The following is a 21,076-nucleotide window of genomic DNA, read 5'->3' on the forward strand; positions in this document are numbered from 1 at the left end:
TCTACAAACAATCTATCACAAAAGAAGAGCATGGCGATAAACAAAGAGCTTCATATTTGTGTGTTTCCATTAGTTACACAAAACAAATATGTTCCTGAAAACTCTTAGAATTTCTATACTTTCAAAGTACCTCAAAAAATTCAATTATTATTATTGTCAAAAATTGATAACAAGAAAAACCTTCATGAAAAAATAAAAAATAAAATAATATCAAAAAAAGAAATTATAAAAATCAAAAACAAAAAAAAATAAAAAACCATTTTTTTGCGAATAAAAATAACTTATTGCCCAAAACGTCAGAACGGTTTTATATAGCGAAAATGATATTAAGATCCAAAATAAAAAAAATGGGTAGTTGAGGCTTAAGGTTGTTTCAGGTTTTATTCCATAACGTGAACCTTTTTGAAAATCTGTCGAGTAAAGTAACCATTACACATACCTCATATCGATTTCGTTTGTGTATCCATTACTCGGAGTCGAATCATCGTAATCTGGCAGTGTGTATTTTGCTCGCCGCATCATCATTATCTTTGGCATGATTTCCAAAAACAGGCGTTTTACTATTGGTGACATTTTGTGGGTTGAGGTACTCCTACCAAGCATGAAATATATTTTTAATACTTTTCATATTTAAGATTGTCGTTTTTCATACCTGTACCATACATTTAATACACACACTGTTGTCCATACAGAAAGTGAAACAAGTATCATAGTGAACAGTAGATACTTGCCGAGTAATGGGACAGCTAACGATGTCGGTGGAATAATTTCAGCGAGAAGCAAGAAAAACACAGTCAATGACACGAGAATAGAGATACATAACGTCACCTGAGAAAAAAAAAACAATTGTCTTTAAAAAAAACTATTATAATTTTCAAAGTGTTAAATGATCTAAGAATAAGATTTTCTCAAATCGAATATTTGTTTAACGTTAAACCACTCAATTCTTATTTTGTACAATCATATTTACCTTTTCACCGGAATCACTTGGCAAATAGAAAACTAAAACAGTCAAAAATGTAATTCCTACACATGGAATTATCAGATTAACAGTATAGAAGAGAGTTTTTCGTCTCATCGTAAGCTTAAATGTTATATCTATGAGAATAAACAAAAATATAGTGTTACGTATTCGGTTAATAAAAATTCGAGCTTTTCTACTCACCAGAAAAAGGTTCCGGGCAACAAGGATAATATTCTTCATTCCTACTAGCTGGAACTTCTAAGATGTCCCATTCCACTGATAAATAAAATTCACTTAGATCGATTCCTATTTGAACCAAGTTGCTACCAGGAACCTGCAAATGTTAACATACATTTAATATAATGTAATAAATATTCCCTATGACAATTCATTTACCTGATCCAAGTGTCTTAACTCAACTTGTGCGCCATTGTAAGTCCATGAGCCAAATTTCATGAGGCATGTTTGTTCATCATACGGAAAGTACTCCACATTCATTTCACAGGAAGATTTGTAAATTGCAGGAGGCTCCCAAAACACCTCTCCAGTATACTTCAAAGTGGCCTTGGTCATTAACGTTACTTCGTAGTTTCCATCCCAGTTATTATAGAGAACAATATCAGGTAACCAAATTTGCTCGGACGGGACGTAAAGCATTTCAACTCCGCCGTATTCTTCTGGATCCCATTTTAGTTTGTAATCGAACCACTTTTGCTTAACCCACAGATTAGTCGTCATGACTTGATTCCGAAGACTAACTTCTATCAGTTGGGATAGCTTTAGCCCTAGCCATACCGTTAACGTTTCGGTGTTGTTCACTACAGGTCGAATAAGACGATTATAATTACTCAACAGATCATCATACAATCGTTTTGCGTCAGGATTAGCCTCAATGTGGACAATAGATGCTGTAATTTAAACATTTCATTAATTTTCCCGCAAGATGCTGCAGTGACACTTACCTTGGGCGTAACTCAATGCTATCATACTCAGCAAACAAAGCTTAAAATTAATAAATTTGATGAAACTTCCCATTTGAATGACTTATAGGCAACAGTTCAATCGTAATTGCGAAAATTTGCACAATTTAAACTACTATTTTCAAAGATATTTATTCCACTCCCTTCAAATCAGTGGAGCTGTGACGAGAAAAATCTTCTAAGATGCTGATAAATTTGATCAACTTGAAAAATCAATACCGTTGAGAAATGGAGATTTTAGCGCTCTCATGACCTAAAACTGCGCATGCGCTTGTTTACAAAACAGAGAGTCTAAAAGCACGTGATACAGCCAATACACGTGGTACCTGTTGCACGAGCACGTGCACATGCGAATTCATGTTGTGTATATTTAGATAATGTTTAAAAACAATGTAGGATTAGGGTATTTGTCTTATTATTACCGTATTTATGTTCCCAAAAGCTTAATTATAACCGTATTTCACAATGTGATGCATTCTTATCAGTTCTGCAAGAAACTTTTTCACGAATTCCATGCAAGATAGGGGAAAGAGGGACAATAAGAGAGACTGAATAGACTTGATCCCACCACATTTTCTCGGAATCCAAATGATTCATTCACGCCTTTCATAACACCGAAAATGGCGTTTTTCGATACCCACTCATCCTCTCGCGACACTTTTTATATGAATTTAATAGACCACAAATGAATTTTTTTTTCAGCATTTTAACCATCTCAAAAATTAAGACAATTATCTATAAGCCAACAATACAACATTTTTTGTAGGAGTTGTCATTTTTCGATTTCATAATTTTGAAAAAAAAGTGTAATGCAGTTCACTGGAATATTAGATTATTTAACTCGTATTGGCCTGAGTGAGAGAAAAAAAACTAAACCTCTTACCGCTCGGTGAAAACTTCAATTATATTTTGTCAGTATACTCGTACACATATCTAGTTTCTAAAAGTGATCAAAGGATCTCGGGAATGTTCCTGTGACCGATGGGTCAGTGGGTTAGGGAGGGTGAAAAGGATTCCGTGCTTCTATGCCCCAAGAAGTTGGCAAATTTGAAGTCACAGATAATTTCCGGATTCGGCTATCTTAATATGACCACTATATCATAGAGTTTTAAGAAAGACGCATCAGCGTAAAACTTTTGAGAAACGATTGAATTGGATAACCAAATGTCCTGCATTTGATTGAATCTACAAATGACCATTTTCGAGTCCCCGGGACGCCTCAAATTTACGATAAACTGGTCAATTTCTATCTAAACATCTATATAAACAGACAACTGTGTCAAGCTTATGAGAACGCATTTTACTGAACTATTATGTTTGATCTCTACTTTAAAAGAATTGAAATGGTTTAGTATCCATCAAATCTTTTGTTGGTTCTTCAGAGCATTAAGTCCGAGTGGTCACATCCGGTACATTCTAAATGGTGCAAAACTATTCATTTATAATGTTGAATATTCAATCTTAATATTAAGAAAATTGAAATGATTGCTATTGGAAATAAATAAAAATAACTCGCCAATTGCCGAAAAATTGCCTTTTTTTTCCCGACTTGACCCAGTGACCCACTGAAATAACTCTGGCCACAGGATTACTTCTTAGTTCCTGTGGCCACTTCTAGAAACTAGATACATATGTGTACCAGTTTACTGACAAAACATTATTTGAATCCGTTAAGTATTCGATGAGTGTTACTATTTTTGCTTTCACTCAGGCCAATACGATTTACGGCCATTTTACGGGGTAATTTTATAGAAAATCTGATTATTTCTTCATTATATTTTGAAGGGTAGTTTTATCTTGGTTATCTATTGCAGTTGTAAAAAAAACCTAAGGATTTATTTTGAATGCCCCTATAATTTCAAATATACAGCGGGGATTCGCTGGTTGGGACACGACTGCCTTCCAACTAGCGAACTCGACCTGATAGTTGGGCCGACCGACAGCTGGTGAAAATGCTTTAGACTCACACATCTGGAGATCAAATCGTCACGAAACACGACACGAATTTGGCAAACCAAAATAAAAAACGAACATGTTTTCCTTTGAATATATGAACTGAGTTACCAGAAGACAATAAGAAGGTTTTGTATTATCAATTTTATCTGATCGATACGGTTTTTTGTCGACCAATTTTTGCGCATTCCAGTATCTACTCGGTTCGTGGCTGCATCTCTCCATCCTCGGTTCTGCCCCACGCTCGTCAAATCCATACCCACTCACTGAAATGAATTTTATTGTAGAAACTACTGAATCCATGGTAAAATTAAGAACTGCACCAACGATTTTTAACCGACTACATTAATCTGTTAACTCTACCAAAACATAGTCAACATCACTACACAAGAAAATTTCTACTGTTGATTTAACCAGAGTTGTAGTATTTTTGACTAGAAATCTTGATTTGAGAAGTTTAGCATCATACTTTTGACCACACTGTGTTGTACGGTGGGTGTCACGGATTGAAATACAATGCTTTGTAGTGGATGCTACTATGAACATAGTCAAATTTACTGCACTGCTCAGTGATTTTCACCAGATTATAGTAAACTTAACAGATTTTTGTAGTCGGTTGAAAATCGTTGGTGCAGTTCTTAATTCTACCATGGATCCGGTCGATTATACAACAAAATTTGTTTGCGTGCTTGATACGCCCATCTAGCTCGCTGCGCTCCACGCCTTCTTGTATCAACCGACATTCTTGCAACATGCCCTGTCACGCTATGTCTGAACCAGACGATTATGAAAATCGAATGTACATCGGATTTTTTCTCGCTAGAGATCAGTATTTTGTCTATAGTTTCATAATCGGAAGGTTTGAACATATTCTATCCATCGCCACACACCGTTTTCCTGCACAACGCCAAAGTTCGTCCTAAGCAAGCGACGTTCGAAGAGTCCAAGTGCTTTTTTACTTATCTCGTTTATTTGGCAGGCTCAGGCGCCGTAGGGCATAACAGAGCCGAAATCTTTTCTTTTTTTTACATTATTTACATTTTGAAATTTGAACTTATTTTAAAAACTATGTTAGTTTGCGGAAGTTTTAAGGTTAGTGGATACATTTGAACCAGGGAAGGAAAGGATTTTTTGGAATTTCTTAAGCTACTTAGACTACTAAGCTGATGAAGCTTGAAGGGACAGGATGTCCAGATCTGTAATGAAACTAAACAGAAACGGTTTGTGGGAGACACGACGAGAAGAGGACAATTTGAATGGGAAAAAGAAAGACAGGGAACGAACACAATCAAACCCGGATATTGATACGCTTCAAAAACAGATGGATTAAATTCATATATTCTAAATCAAGGCCCGCCAACACTTCCCTGACAGGTTTCTGCTGTTTTCCTCGGATCCGGAGAGTTTCAGTCAGCTCAGATCTGACGCCACGATGCTCAACGCATCCCCACACAACATGTTCGATATCCTGGTAAGCCACGCCGCAAACACAGAGATTGCTTTCTGAGAGCCCAATACGGTGGGTATGCGCGCTTAACGAATAGTGATTGGACATAAGCCGACACATGACACGAATGAAATCACGGCTCATGCCCAACCCCTTAAACCATGGCTTTTTCGACACCTGTGGAAATATGGAATGCAGCCATCTACCCATTTCTCCGTCTCTCCATTTCTGTTGCCAGCTGATCAAGGTCTCCCGACGGGCCAATGCAAAAAATTCTTCGAAGGCGATTTGACGCTCGTAAACATCGCCTTCTTTAGCGCCTACCTTAGCCAGAGAGTCCGCTTTCTCATTGCCAGGAATGGAGCAATGCGAAGGGACCCAAGCTAGGGTAATAGTGTAAGAGCGAATTGACAAAGCACTCAATGCCTGGCGTATTCTATTCAGGAAGTACGCTGAGTGCTTCACCGGCTTCATTGACCGAACAGCCTCCAGAGAACTTAAACTGTCGGAAAAAATGAAGAAGTGCTCGGGTGGGAGAGAACTGATGTACTCTAAGGTGTAATGTATAGCTGCTAGTTCAGCAACATATACAGAACATGGTTTTTGAAGCATGAAGGAGGCGCTATGAGAAACGTTGTAAACACCGAAACCAGTGATATCATCCATTTTTGACCCATCAGTGAAGAACTGTCGGCTCTCGCTGACATGCCCGAATTTACTTGCAAACATGGGAGGGATAAACTTTGAACGAAAGTGATTTGGTATACCATGGATATCTTGCTTCATGGACAAATCAAATACTACAGAGGAACAGTCGAATTCTAGGAAGTTATCACGATTGGTGTTAACCGAAGATGGGCTAACCTCCAGCGTCATGTACCAGTAGTACACACTCATGAAACGAGTTTGAGGGTTATGTTCAAGCAGCTTTTCGTAGTTTTCAATAACCAATGGATTGAGAACCTCACAACGGATGAGGAACCTGAGTGTTAACTCCGCGAAACGATCTGTCAGGGGCTGTACTCCTGCAAGTACCTCTAAACTCATTGTGTGAGTCGAGTTCATGCAGCCTAGCGCGATGCGAAGACAGCGGTACTGAATCCGCTGTATCTTCAACATATGTGTTTTCGCCGCGGATTGAAAGCAAAAGCTACCGTACTCTAAGACCGACAAGATGGTTGTTTGGTACAGCTTGATCAGATCTTCCGGATGGGCTCCCCACCATGTTCCGGTTATAGTTCGCATGAAGTTGATTCGTTTTTGGCATTTCTGTGTCAGATACACAATGTGTTTCCCCCAGGTGCATTTGGCGTCGAACCAGACCCCGAGATATTTAGAAGACAAGCTATGAGTGATTGTCTTACCCATGAGTGTAAGCGGAAACTTGGCAGGTTTGTGTTTCTTTGAAAAGACAACCATCTCAGTTTTCTCCGCAGAGAATTCGATACCCAGCTTTAAGGCCCAAGTAGACAAATTGTCCAGAGTATCTTGTAAGGGTCCTTGTAGTTCGGCTGCTGTTGGTCCTGTGACAGAAACAACACAGTCGTCTGCAAGCTGTCTTAACGAGCAATTTTCCATGAGACAGTCATCAATGTCTCTCACATAAAAATTATAAAGAAGGGGACTCAGACATGATCCCTGGGGGAGACCCATGTAGCTAATTCGTGAAACTGACAAGTTGTCATGAGTAAAACTCATATGCTTCTCGGACAACAAATTGTACAAAAAATTGTTCAAAACTGATGAAAGGCCACTTGCGTGGAGTTTGTCTGAAAGGACATCAACACAAACTGAGTCAAAAGCACCCTTAATATCCAAAAACACTGAACCCATCTGTTCCTTTTGGGCAAAGGCAAGTTGAATTTCTGAAGAAAGCAGCGCAAGACAGTCGTTCGTTCCTTTGGCTCTGCGAAAACCAAACTGTGTATCTGACAGCATGCCATTCGATTCAACCCATTTATCCAGCCGAAAGAGAATCATCTTCTCTAACAACTTGCGAATACACGACAACATCGCAATTGGGCGGTACGAATTATAGTTCGACGCGGGTTTCCCGGGTTTTTTGATGGATATTACTCTCACCTGCTTCCAGTCATCCGGAACAATGTTACACTCCAGAAAGTGATTAAACAAGTTCAATAGGCGCCTCTTTGCGACGTCAGGTAGGCCCTTAAGCAAATTGAACTTGATTCGATCCATTCCTGGAGCGGAATTGTTACATGAAAGGAGAGCAAGTGAGAATTCAACCATCGAAAAAGGTCTATCCATGGCGTTCCTATCCACCGGAATATCTCGTCGCACGCGATCAACAGGAACGGAATCCGGACAAACTTTCTTAGCGAAATCGATAATCCACCGAGGAGAGCTCTCTCGATCTTCATTAACCGACGATGTATTACGCATTCTTCTTCCGACGGTCCAAAGCGTTCTCAACGAGATCTCACGTGATAATCCTTCCACAAAATGACGCCAATAACCGCTTTTCTTCGCTTTGACCAAGCTTTTAAACTTGCGTTCAAGGGAAGAATAGCGCTCATAGTTGTCAATTGAACCACGTTTCCGGAAGTCTTTAAACGCGGCGGATTTCTCGCGATAGAGTGCCTTACACTCTTCATCCCACCACGGATTGGGAGGCTTCTTGCGAACCGACGGACCAGGCACAGGACGGCGTTGGGCTTGAAGAGCGCTGTTGAGAATCAACTCGGATAAAAAGCGATACTCTTCCAACGGAGGAAGTACTTCTACCGCTTGTTCTCCATCAATGATCGTTTCCGCGTACTTTCCCCAGTCTATGTGCTTTGTGAGGTCGTAGGCGAGATCGATGGATGAAGACTGTTGTGTTCCATTGGAAATTGAAACTACGATCGGCAAGTGATCGCTACCATGGGGATCCTGGATTACCCTCCATGAACAATCCAGCGATAACGAGCTTGAACATATTGAGAGGTCTAAACGGCTATCCCTAGGACTTCCATCTTGAGCTGGAGGTGCCACTCGTGTAACTTCCCCAGTGTTGAGAATTGTCATATTGAAGTCGTCGCAGAGGTCATATATCAACGTTGATCGGTGGTCGTCATACAGTTCCCCCCAGCCTGTTCCGTGGGAGTTGAAATCCCCAATGAACAACCGTGGTTCAGGCATAACAGAGCAGATGTGAGAGAGATCTCTGCGAGATATCGCCGATCTCGGAGGAAGATATATGGAGGCGACACTGAGGCTTTTGCCTCGGATAGTCACCTGACATGCAACGACTTCAATGCCTGACATCGGCGGCAGATCGACTCTGTAGAACGAGTGATGCTTTTTGATCCCCAAAAGCACTCCTCCATATGAGTCGGATCGATCCAGGCGAATAATATTAAAATCATGGAAAGGAAGGGTCACATCAGGTGTTAGCCATGTTTCTGATAACGCAAAAACATCGCACTGTAAATTACTAACTAAAAATTTAAAACTATCTAATTTAGGCATAATACTACGACAGTTCCAGTGTAGAACAGAAATCATATCTTCGACCTCTGTGGATAATTTATCCATCAAAAGATATGATCGTTGCAAGGAGGGGCATTCTAGAAGCCAGTTGCTTCAAAAGAGGAGTCACACATGGAAGCAATCCTTTGACAATGTTCTTCACTGGGTCAGAAGCATTGAAGAAATTAAGGATGATATCTACAATGCCAGAAAGCGTAAACATTGGAACGCCCTGAGGTTGCCCTAGGGGCTCCGAATGCGAACTTTCTTTTGGCTGAGCAGTTTGAAATTTTGGAATATTTGAGATTTTAGATTTTCCCGGTAGTGGCGGAAAGTCTCTTTCCTCTTGGAGTTTGAATCCAGGAGGTGAAAGCTTTGAGACTTTCGCGACAGGCTTAGTATTTTTCATGGCTGGTGGGTCATCACTGCTAGACAGATTCCGAGGCTTTTTTGTGGGTCTCTGGAGTCTCACACGCTTCCTCGATGAACCCTTGAAAACGAAGGAAATTCCTTCACCAACCTCAGAGTCGGAGCCCTGATCATCGAGAGACAGAGAAGAGTAGATATTTTGTGATTCAGCAGACGGAGCAGCCTTTTTCAACATCTCGGCAAAACTACGCCGAGAGCGCTGCTCTAATGATCGTCGCTGATGTTGCTGCCGGCGTACGTACGTCGGGCAGTTTTCGAGGGCATGTGGTGGACTTTCGTTGCAATAAACGCATTTTGGCGGTATACTACATGCACCATCCACATGTCTCTCCCCGCAAGAAGCACAGCGAGGTTTATTGCAGCAATACTGGGCAGTATGGCCCAGCTGCTTGCAATTTGTGCAATTCATTACCTTCGGTACGTACAGCCGCACAGGTAAACGAAGTTTGCCGATTACAAGAAAATTCGGCAAAGCAGATCCGGAAAAGGTCACACAGAAGGATTCAGAATGTGAATAGATCTTCTTTTCTCCCACCAGGGATACGGAATGCAATTGCTTGCATTCCAGTATGGGGACAGATGGGAGAGAAGGGTTTTTGAAGCGACCACAACCCTGCATCAATTCTTCGCAGGTCATACTGCCTTCGGTGACCACTCCCGCAATCTCAACCCGATGGCTTGGCAGATAAGTTTGATACTCACGAGTAAAGAGCTCACAAGCCACAATCTCATTGGCCTGTTTACGGTCACTGACGGTGACGCGCAGCTTACCAGAACCCACTGTGTCAATGGCGACAACGGAAGAGAATCGCTTAGTCAGATCCTTACTAATCTGAATAGTGTTCAACCGTTTGCCTTTGGATCGAAAGAAAACAACAAAAGGCCCACCAGAGTCGGGCGGGTAGGCCTTGAGGCGAGGGGACGTCGGAGATGGTAGAATATTGGTGTCCATTTGAGACACATCAGATTGAGGGGACACACATGGATTGGGCATAGAGGTGTTTGTGTTTTGTTGGTTCAACACATTCAAAGACTCAGTGAGGGGATACGACGTTCCCCCGCCATCATCATCTACACCCATTGCGGTAGCTTAACACCGCAAAGGGCGCACGAATAACTCAAACTAACACTATTCACAGAAATGGAAATTGAATCAAATTGAAAAAAAAAACATACAAAGGGGAAAGGGAAGAGGGAAAACTTTCACACGCAGTAAAAACTAATCAAAAAAGACGTGAAGAGGAGAAGGACAACGAGAGGTACTTATCTTTTACTCTATCCACGCTGGCGTCGTCGATGCTGTAACCGATGGGCGTCTACGCTTGGGGAGAGGTAGCAAGTAACGTACGACCATTCGCTGGGACGCGTAGATGTGTGGTTGATCTCCGCTGTCCACGCTATACGCACACCACAGACGATGATCGCACTGATGAACTCTGCACTGCACACAGGTAGCACACGGGACGGGGTGCGAGCTGCCTTCGATGATACACGTGATCAAAAAAGGACGGTCTGGTTCCTGGTTCGCTGGTACGGTGTATGTGTGGTTGGTCTCTCACTGCCTGCCACCAACCAACACAGGCGTCGATAACGATGGTGACCACTGTCGGTGTGGAGAGCACACCGCTGTGCACGCTATATGCACACCACAAACGATGATCACTCAGGTAGCACACGGGACGAGGTGCAAGCTGTCTTCTACGATACACGTGATCGGAAAATAACCACGCAATGGCGAAAGCGTTCAATACTTTTGCGCAAAACTCGATTAATCGGCAACACAATGGCTTCGCCAAAAGTGTCCCGCTTCCAAGCCGAACTAAGGCTCTTCACTGCACTAAAAACACTTTGCAATAGGCGTCGAAATACCAAAGATTTGGAAAAACGGGGGTGAACCCGGACACACGAGAACTATCGACTGTCTCGCACGGTAGCTCAACAAGGAATGAGTCCAAGTGCTTGAAAGTCCTCCTCGAGCATCGTCCACGTTTCATGTCCGTAGAAGACTACCGGCCTTGAGCGTTTTGTACATGGTACATTTGGTGCGGGTGTTAACATATTTTGACCGCAGCTTCTTGTGAAGGCCATAGTTAGCCGAACATATTCCCGTCTATCGTAACACTGCTACCTAGGTGAGCCCTATCGCGCTCGGCCCCACCAGCTAGCATGTACAGTGACCCCACGCAGTTGAATTACCCACAATTTATGAATCAGCTGATTTCAAAAGACAAAATTATTATCAAACTTGTCACATAACATCACAGAATTATTTCTACTGATAAGAAACTATGTGTAAAAATAATTCTGTGATGTTTTGTGCCAAGTTTGATAATAATTTTGTCTTTTGAAGTCAGCTGATTCATAAATTGTGGGTGATTCAACTACGTGGGGTGACTGTACATGTACTTTGTCTTGGCCGCATTCTCTTGACATACGGGTGCTTTTTAGTTGGGATTTTCCCCACCAGCGAACATCCAACCATCGAGTCATTCCATGTAGCGGAGCACCAACGAGCGAATCCCCATTGTAGTCTAAAGTCGAATTTTGGTTATGGAGTAACTTTGGTAATGAGTATGTTTACACATGGAAATCCTCAACCAAACTACTTTTCTGCAAATCTATTTGATTTTGTTCGAATTATATTTATTTATGCCCCAAAGCCGTTTGCCTATACGAAATTGTCAATTTCAGATAGCAATTAGGCTTATTCTAAGACAGGCGTGAGGTGAAATTTGTCGGTACCAGTATTCGCCTCCCTAAGAAAAAATAATTCTTATAAGTAAATCAAATGACCTTTGATTACTCTCAATATGTTAAAAGAAAGCGCTTTCAATCCATATTAAGCAGGAAAAATTAAAAAAAACAACTGTTCAGAAACTTTGTTTTTGTATTCGCCATGTTTTTAATTTCAGTTCCTGAATTCGCCACCTACGTTGATTTCATATGGAGAGTGGTGAATCAGGAACACCATGGTGAAATAAAGCGCAAAGGAGCAACAATTTTAAGAAGAAGGATTTTTCGCTATTTTATTTTGAGACGTGTAACAATATTTCCGTATCATCTTGAAGCGTTTTGACGAAAAGTTTGCTAATTTGTGTCGTATAACGGTATATAATCCGGAGTGGCGAATACCGGTACATCTTCCCTAACCAATAGACAACTTTCGACTCGAGTGAAGTGACCCAAGGAATTAATCCAGTAATTTTGCATCGATTTCCCTAAGATTCCAAGACATCTTCAAGAATTCTTTTAATGATTTCTCCAGAGATACCTTGAACGATTTCTTAGGATTTTCTCTAAAAATTTCATTTTCCGTAGCAGTTCAGATTTTTTACAGGTGAGTTGATTTCACCTGCTTATAAGAGAAAAACACGCTTTGAATTTACTTAACCTAACTTAACCTAAACGTATAACGCATTAATCGTGGCAATAGAAGATTGTTACGATTTTTGCCTTAAATTATTAATTATTTTATTTGACATTTGTTCCAATGTTTCAACATTGGATATTCTTTGTAACTCATTGGTACTATACCAGGGAGGAAGCTTCAGAATTTTTTTCAAAATTTTATTTTGAATTCTCTGCAGAGCTTTCTTCCTGGTACAGCATACAACATGGCTCGCCTGAAAATTTGTTTGAATATCAAAAGCTTATTCTAAAGACAAAGTTTTGATTTTCTATTAATAAGGGGATAGAGACATTTTACATATTTATTGCATTTGACTTGAATGCCCTCTATTTGTTTTTTTGAAATTTGATTCTTATCTAGCATGAGCCCTAGATACTTAACTTCATCTGACCAATTTATTGGAACCCCTCTCATCGTAACAACATGTCTACTTGAAGGTTTCAAATAAAGAGCTTTTGGTTTATGTGGGAATATTATTAGTTGAGTTTTGGAAGCATTAGGAGAAATCTTCCATTTTTGCAAGTATGAAGAAAATATATCCAAACTTTTTTGCAATCGACTACAGATGACACGCAGACTTTGTCCTTTGACGGAGAGGCCTGTGTCATCTGCAAACAAGGATTTTTGACATCCCTGAGGTAGCTCAGGTAAGTCAGATGTGAAAATATTGTATAATATTTAAACTTCAGTATCTATAGGGCTCATGCTAGATAAGAATTTAACTTTCAAAAATCACATTGAGGGCATTCAAGCCAAATGTAACGAAACCCTTTTTAATCAAAACTTTATCTTAAGAACAAGCTTTTGATATTCAAACAAATTTTCAGGCCAGTTATGTTGTAAGCTGTACCAATATGGACTAGCTGTTGTAATAACGGGAAGAACGCTGTGCAGAGAATTCAAAATAAAATTGTGAAAATGATTCTGAGGCTTCCTCTCTGGTATAGTACCAATAAGTTACATAAAATATCCAATGTTGAAACATTTTATTTTATTGATGTACTAGGGGGTCAGGGGCCAAGTCTCCAGCATAAGTTTAAAAACTCACACCTTCCATAGTACACCGGGGGTTTTGGAGTTTGGAAAGTAGGCAACGCAACATCTTTGACCAGAAGGTTCTTTAAGTTTTGCTTTTACTCTAGACTTCCACTACACGTATAAATGATGCAAGGTCAAAAGAACATGGAACAGTCATACATATAGCGGTAGTGAAGTGTGTTGCCTAAGGATTTGGGAAAGGAGGGATTATGTGTGGTGTTTTGCAAATAGCTCTGTGGAACAAATTTGTTATTAGATAATTATTTAATCTGATTTACCTTTCAATTTATAATAATTTATAATACTCATCGTTTTCTCGGCTATTGCGCTACCACGAAAACGATCTATTTATGTATCTAAACAAGCAGTAAAGCAAGTAATCTGTTATTTCGTAACTATTCATCTGAACTGCGTGCATTAAAGTTTTGTTCAACGTCGTTGCTGTACCAAAATTTGTTTCGTCATGTCATTTGTATGATATTTCCAATTTAAGTATTGCCCGTCGAAGTAAATCTAAAAATTTCTACAAACAAATTCAAGTAAACTACCTGTGTACCTAATTATTTAATCTGAAATGATTTGTTTTACCCCCAATGTTTTTTTTTACTCACATTCCCTTGCTTTTTTTGAAAAGGAAACATTTTGTAAATAAGCCATCCCGAATTTGTTTGAAAAAGTAGTGTCGTTATTGTATTATTACTGTCTAGTCGAAATACGTAAAAAACAATTTGTCATTTAAGTGTACTTTTTAGTCATGCTACTGTGATTACCCTTGTCTTTTACATGAGATTATAGTCTTAAATGTCAATGTTAAATTGTTATTTAAGGTGAAGATGAATTGAAGCCAAACTTCAAATTTCCAAGAGCACAAATCTGGAGAACCGAACATTGGTTTGACCTGAAAATTTAATCGATTGGTCACCACCAACTTGTGACTAATCGATTAAGTTTTCAGCTTACACGGATGTTCGATTCTCCAGATTTGTGCTCTTGAAAATGTGAGGGTTGGCTTCTATTCATCTTCACCTTAAGCCTGAACCAAATTAGACTATTATATCGATACTTGTCCTATTTAGCTGGAAGTTGCTGCGATCCTTCGTTGATCCGACGGTCGTTCCCGTATCCGCGTTTCATCGGCCATTACGCTGCTATGATAAGGGATGTTCTTCTTCTCCGATGAATTGTTGCTCGTTGTAGTGGCGGGTTAATGATGCAAATATGAAAACAAGGATAGGGAGAGAAGAGATGCTAGTGATTGTAACATGCTTAATTCTCGCATAACTTATGATCTCGCCCTAAAAGCCATTGGTAACCATGTGTGTAGCTCGTTATTTCTGAGTATTGGAATGGATTTACACGTTATTTAACAACTCTATGGTGAAGCAAGGATCATTCTCTACCTGCCAGTGGTGTTGGTTTGGATGCTTATTCATTCATTTACTCAGAAACAACGAGCTACACAGGTGGTTACCAATGGCTTTTAGGGCGTTATCTCAGATTATGCGAGAATTGCAGTATTGGCCTACACTGAAGTCATACAAAAATCGCTCTGTGGATTCCCACGATAACAATCCCTAAAACTGATTATGAGCCACATGCAATTTAACCGAAAGAGCAAAAATCTCAATGTTTCAATGTAGGACAATCCAGCTTTATTGCATGTGAGAAGTTCTTGGTGTCCGATCACGGACACTTGACGGATGGGCAACTCCTTCCGCTGAAGATAATGCCAGCGGGAACAACAGCTGACGATAGCTCGACTCGGTGAATATTTTCAAACAACTCAAAAGCCATCAAAAAGAATGTTTTTATTTCGGTGGTCCAAGAGAAACGAGAACTTTTCACTTTAACTTAACCGATGTTTATTCACTGATGGCTGAATCAAAACTGAACTCTACATTGTTGTTGTTGTTTGAGAGGGACTTTAACCCGAAGGTCATTCGTCCCTTACTGAACTCTACAAACAAACTCGTTCCTTTATATACCGTTGCCTAATTTACCACCCACCAATCAGCACAAGGCTCGCCTCCATTAGTCGTTGCAACAAACGAAACATGTTCCTACTAGAGATGGTCGGGTTTCACATTTTTCAAACCCGAACCCGACCCGTACCCGACTTATTTTATTCCTTCAAACCCGGACCCGACCCGAACCCGAGACAAAAATTAAAAAGGAAACCCGGACCCGACCCGAACCCGAAAAATTTCTGCTGTTCAAACCCGAACCCGACCCGAAACCCTAAAATATTTTCTAAGGAAAACCCAAATAGAACCCGAGTTTGAAAAGATGATAAATTCATCGTTTCTGATACATAGAGATGCTTTTGGGTTGTTACTTTGTGAACAATTCTCACCAAACCCGACCCAAAACCGCCTTTTTTTCAAGCCCGAACGCGACCCGTACCAGATATTTTTTTAGCGTTCAAACCCGACCCGTACCCGAACCCGAAAAAATAAAAACTTTCAAACCCGAACCCGTCGGGTTCGGGTACGGGTCGGGTTTCGGGTTTGAAAACCCGAGACCCGACCATCTCTACTTTCAAAATCGGAATCGTTATTCGCCTTAAACGAATGGCACTTCCTCCAAATACTTGGCCTAGCGGATTGCAATTCAGAGAATTTCGCAACAATTATTGGGAACCACTGTAACGAAGTGACGTCTATGTTGTTTGAACAAACGCAATGTGTTTCACTACCAATTTGTTATTTCGTATGACCCGTACCCGGGTTCAGGTTTGAAAGTTTTTATTTTTTCGGGTTCGGGTACGGGTCGGGTTTGAACGCTAAAAAAATATCGGGTACGGGTCGGGTTCGGGCTTGAAAAAAGTCGGGTTTGGGTCGGGTTTGGGTCGGGTTTGGTGAGAATTGTTCACAAAGTAACAACCCAAAAGCATCTCTATGTATCAGAAACGATGAATTTATCATCTTTTCAAACTCGGGTTCTATTCGGGTTTTCCTTAGAAAATATTTTAGGGTTTCGGGTCGGGTTCGGGTTTGAACAGCTGAAATTTTTCGGGTTCGGGTCGGGTCCGGGTTTCCTTTTTAATTTTTGTCTCGGGTTCGGGTCGGGTCCGGGTTTGAAGGAATAAAATAAGTCGGGTACGGGTCGGGTTCGGGTTTGAAAAATGTGAAACCCGACCATCTCTATTTGAAAGATATAAAAGGCATTGAGATTGAGTCCTTCCATGTTGAAACTAACTTCTTAACAACTATATCAGGGATTGTTCAAATATTACGTAACGCAACAGGGGGAGGGAGGGGGTCTTTACTAGTGTTACGGTCCATATACAAATTTAAAATTTTCCATACAAAAGCTGTTACGTGGGGGAGGGAGGGGGTCCAAAATTGGTAAATTTTGCGTTACGTAATATTTGAATGAACCCTCATCGGTGCCTAAAGCATTGGAGGCCAATTTGAAAATTTTTTTTTTTTGATTCTAGATTTTTGATTCTAGATAGGCGGCGTCCATTTATTACGTAACACTAAAATTGGACATTTTTGACCCCCTCCCCCCCCCTTCCGTAACGCTTTTTGTATGAAATTTTTTAAATTTTTGTATGAGCCGTAACGCTTGAGCCTACTCCCCCCCTCCCCCTATAGCGTTACGTAATTTGTGGATGCCGCCATAGAAAAAGCCAAAACCTCTCTTCCACAATTGTACACTCAAAATAATCCAAACGTCATTGTTACGTGAAAACATACGTGATTTTTTTCCATCGCACTTTCCACGTAGCTCTTACGTTAATCCTAGGTAACCCAGAATGAACGCATGAACTTTTGAAGTTCGTCCATTCCACCGCCGCTAAACGTAAGAGCTACGTGGATTTTCCGGTAGCCTTTACGAAGCGTTTCAATAGGACCTAGATGGTTTTGCATTAAATTTAACTGTAATAAAGACCAATCTTATTTCTAATAGGCTTTGGAAGAAAACTAATTCCCAATGTAAACAAACTTAAAAGATTGTGATATTTTTATTGTCAGAGCATTTTGAATCCTGTTTTCCCAATTTTGTGAGTTTGGTCTGCCATGTTGAAGCCTTCGCGTGCTATAATTGATAGAAGTTATAAATCAACATCACGAATAAAATATGAAGTAATGCAGGGATTCTTCTGTATTCAAAGCATATTTACCTTGAAATCAATCTTACACATTGTTTAAAGCAGCAGCAGCTTCTGAATCAAGCGGGCGCCATCTTAGGATTTGAGCTCAACAGCGAATGTACGTACACTATGCAAATGTCAAAATGAACTCAGGCACCTACGTGAATTCCACGTAAGCGCGATAGGTAACCTCAGTAAACATTACCGAGTCACTATTTGGTGGTTATGAATGGTTTAGTGATCTTTATCTTAGTCAGGTGAAGTGAAGGTAAAATGAATTTGGAATGATCTACGTGATTTTTCACGTAGCAATGACGTTTGGATTTTTTTGAGTGTACTGATCAGATGGTCTGCAGCTCTTGTGCCTAGTTGGGTTTCAGGTAGACCTTTCAACGACGACACAGCAGCAGGGAGATTTACGATCGATGAATCCATATTCTTCGTTTCGTTGCGAGAGGGAATGACAGTGGCATTTGCGAGCGAATGATGAATTGATTCTATCTGCTTTTTCAATTCCGCAATTTCATCATCAATGCGAGTAATTTCTTCAGGTTTTGGGGATTTCGCTTCAGAATAAACTCGGTTCAACAGCGTATTACGGTTGATTCGTTGGTTGGACATCAAATCGCTGCATGAGTTGCACATCCAGCACAAGTTGCGAGATTTTTGATAACGTATCAACTTTTCGGTATTCGGTTTCGCACAAAAAGCGTGAAAAATTTCGTTGCAAAAACCCTCACAGCCAATGCAGTTTGAACGGGCGATGGGTTGTGAGCATTGTTTGCACTTCGATAGACTGTCTTTGAGAGTGTTTCCATCCATATTGAAACTGGAGCACTGGCTTTGTATACAAGTTGTTTAATTGAAATTACGGATTTTTTATAGCAAATATCAAAAGAAATTTGAACGGTATCGCGAGAATGATCAAGTAGGATAACTTTAACTGTGCTGAAAACAATATTTTGGCAATACTACACATAATATTGCAATTACAATCCACGACGTTAAAGCCAACGGCACAATAACAAGGCACACACAATATGATGTATTGTATTGTATTGTATTGAATTTTCTACAGGAGTAAAAGTAAAGCGTGAACGTGAAGTAATGACCTTCCATCCCATCTTCAAGTGCTCACCACAAGCACAACACTTCATTCTGGCAATTTAGAACGTCCATGTTGAAACTTGTTTACACAAGAAATCTGCCTCGACCGAGTTGGCAGAACGCGCCCATACCCCTTTCTGAACCGAAGGATAGAGAGAATATCCAATGTTGAAACATTGAAACATATGTCAAATAAAATAATTTATAATTTTAGACAAAAATCGTTGCAATCTTCTATTGCCACAATTAATGCGTTATATGTATATATAGGTTAAATTAGGTTAGTTGATTGAAAGCGTGTTTTTTGACGTTGGATAACGTCTTACGGCAACATACTGGGGTACAATTTCGAAAAACGAAAAATCGCTCGCGTCACGAAAAGTGGTTAGATTTTGACTGTTAATAACTTACTAACGCCCGCATAAATTTTCAAGATTCTTGCACCAATCGATTGCAAATCTTTCTACGAATCTACTCAAATAATGAAAACTATTGATTATCATGACTAAACTATTGAACAATTGGTAAATATCGAGGCATGTCTTATTTTTAATAGAAAAGCACATTTTTCTTGCTGTTATAAGGTTTTGACGTTTTGGAGTTTACATGTGCCGTAATTTAGTGATAATTGATCATTTTTCATGGTTTTTCTTGTTTGTTTTCAATCATGTTGAAAATGCCAAACAACTGAATACAAGTACGACGGTAAGCCTCTTTGGCTCATGTGCCAAAATTTTATATCAAATGTGGTTTTAGTGCTAAAAATCATCCCTTAAATAGAAAATCGGGGAATCCCATTTAGGGGTGAAATTGATCACTTGTCAATGCGATTATTGTTATTTTTAAAAACGACTCTACATAATGAATATGAGCTCCCTGAATTCGAATATGCTTGCAAAATGCTTAATAATGCAATATGTAAAGAAATAATGAATAGTTAATATCAGGAATTGTGATATAACGCCTAGTTGTAGGCAATTTCTTAAGGAAAAACCTGATGTATAACAGAAATTTAATTATTTCAACCGTATGAGCTATGCGCGGTAAATGGCTGGGCATGGCGTACCATTGGTACCTCGCGTACCTGCAGGAATAAAATAGACCCCTTTGTGCGGTCCTTAGCCTCTTGCCCAGCAACTCCTATCCCTACCTCCTCGTGGTACTGGCCGGGGTACGAGTAACCTTGGGGAAGATCGGGTAACCAACCCCCGGTGGGAACTTTGGTCGTATGCTGACAGGGAAGGGGGGGTTTGCTTTTGCAAACCTGGAGCGTCTGTACTCCACGTTAGGAGCGGCTCACAACAGCGTCTGTTCCCCATGTCAGGGGCGGCTGATCATCGTCCGAGTGCCAGAGAAGGACTCTAAGCTAAACTGCGCACTATGGCCCTCCGAACATTTAGGGGGAATGGTCCTCCGGAAATCTAGGGGGTTGGTGTCAGGCCCTGCAAGCCAGCCGTAAAAACACATCAGCACAGGAACGTCAACGAGAGAATACGGACCGGAACAATCGGCAAAGACCACAGCGACGAAAATGGACTAGCGATTGGAAACTCGGTACGTGGAACTGCAAATCTCTCAACTTCATTGGAAGTACTCGCATACTCTCCGATGCACTGAAGACCCGCGGTTTCGACATCGTAGCGCTGCAGGAGGTGTGCTGGACAGGAGCACTGGTGCGAACGTTTAGAGGTAATCATACCATCTACCAGAGCTGCGGCAACACACGCGAGCTGGGAACAGCTTTTATAGTGATGGGTGATATGCAAAGGCGCGTGATCGGGTGGTGGCCGATCAATGAACGAATGTGCAAGTTAAGAATCAAAGGCCGATTCTTTAACTTCAGCATAATCAACGTGCATAGCCCACACTCCGGAAGCACTGATGATGACAAGCACGCATTTTACGCGCAGCTCGAACGCGAGTACGACCGCTGCCCAAGCCACGACGTCAAGATCATCATAGGAGATTTGAATGCTCAGGTTGGCCAGGAGGAGGAGTTCAGACCGACGATTGGAAAATTCAGCGCCCACCGGCTGACGAACGAGAACGGCCTACGACTGATAGATTTTGCCGCCTCCAAGAACATGGCCATTCGTAGCACCTATTTCCAGCACAGCCTCCCGTATCGGTACACCTGGAGATCACCCCAGCAGACAGAATCGCAAATCGACCACGTTTT

The 21,076-nt window shown here is 40.6% G+C and overlaps 1 protein-coding gene across 1 annotated transcript in view; it reads right to left on the bottom strand.

Annotated features, from left to right (window-relative positions):
* Positions 1–2,560, bottom strand: part of LOC5563989 (acetylcholine receptor subunit beta-like 2) — a 41,499-nt gene extending 38,939 nt beyond the window's left edge. Inside the window, exons 1-6 of the mRNA XM_021852574.1 lie at positions 1,927–2,560; positions 1,361–1,872; positions 1,166–1,298; positions 971–1,098; positions 653–828; positions 440–592 (exon numbers count right to left, since the gene is read on the bottom strand). Coding sequence (XP_021708266.1) covers positions 440–592; positions 653–828; positions 971–1,098; positions 1,166–1,298; positions 1,361–1,872; positions 1,927–1,999 — 1,175 coding nt within the window. The 5' untranslated portion in view covers positions 2,000–2,560. The remainder of the gene's footprint in view (positions 1–439; positions 593–652; positions 829–970; positions 1,099–1,165; positions 1,299–1,360; positions 1,873–1,926) is intronic.
* Positions 2,561–21,076: the final 18,516 nt, after the last annotated feature.

The sequence above is a fragment of the Aedes aegypti genome, chromosome 3 (assembly GCF_002204515.2).
Source record: "Aedes aegypti strain LVP_AGWG chromosome 3, AaegL5.0 Primary Assembly, whole genome shotgun sequence".
Classification (NCBI taxonomy): domain Eukaryota; kingdom Metazoa; phylum Arthropoda; class Insecta; order Diptera; family Culicidae; genus Aedes; species Aedes aegypti.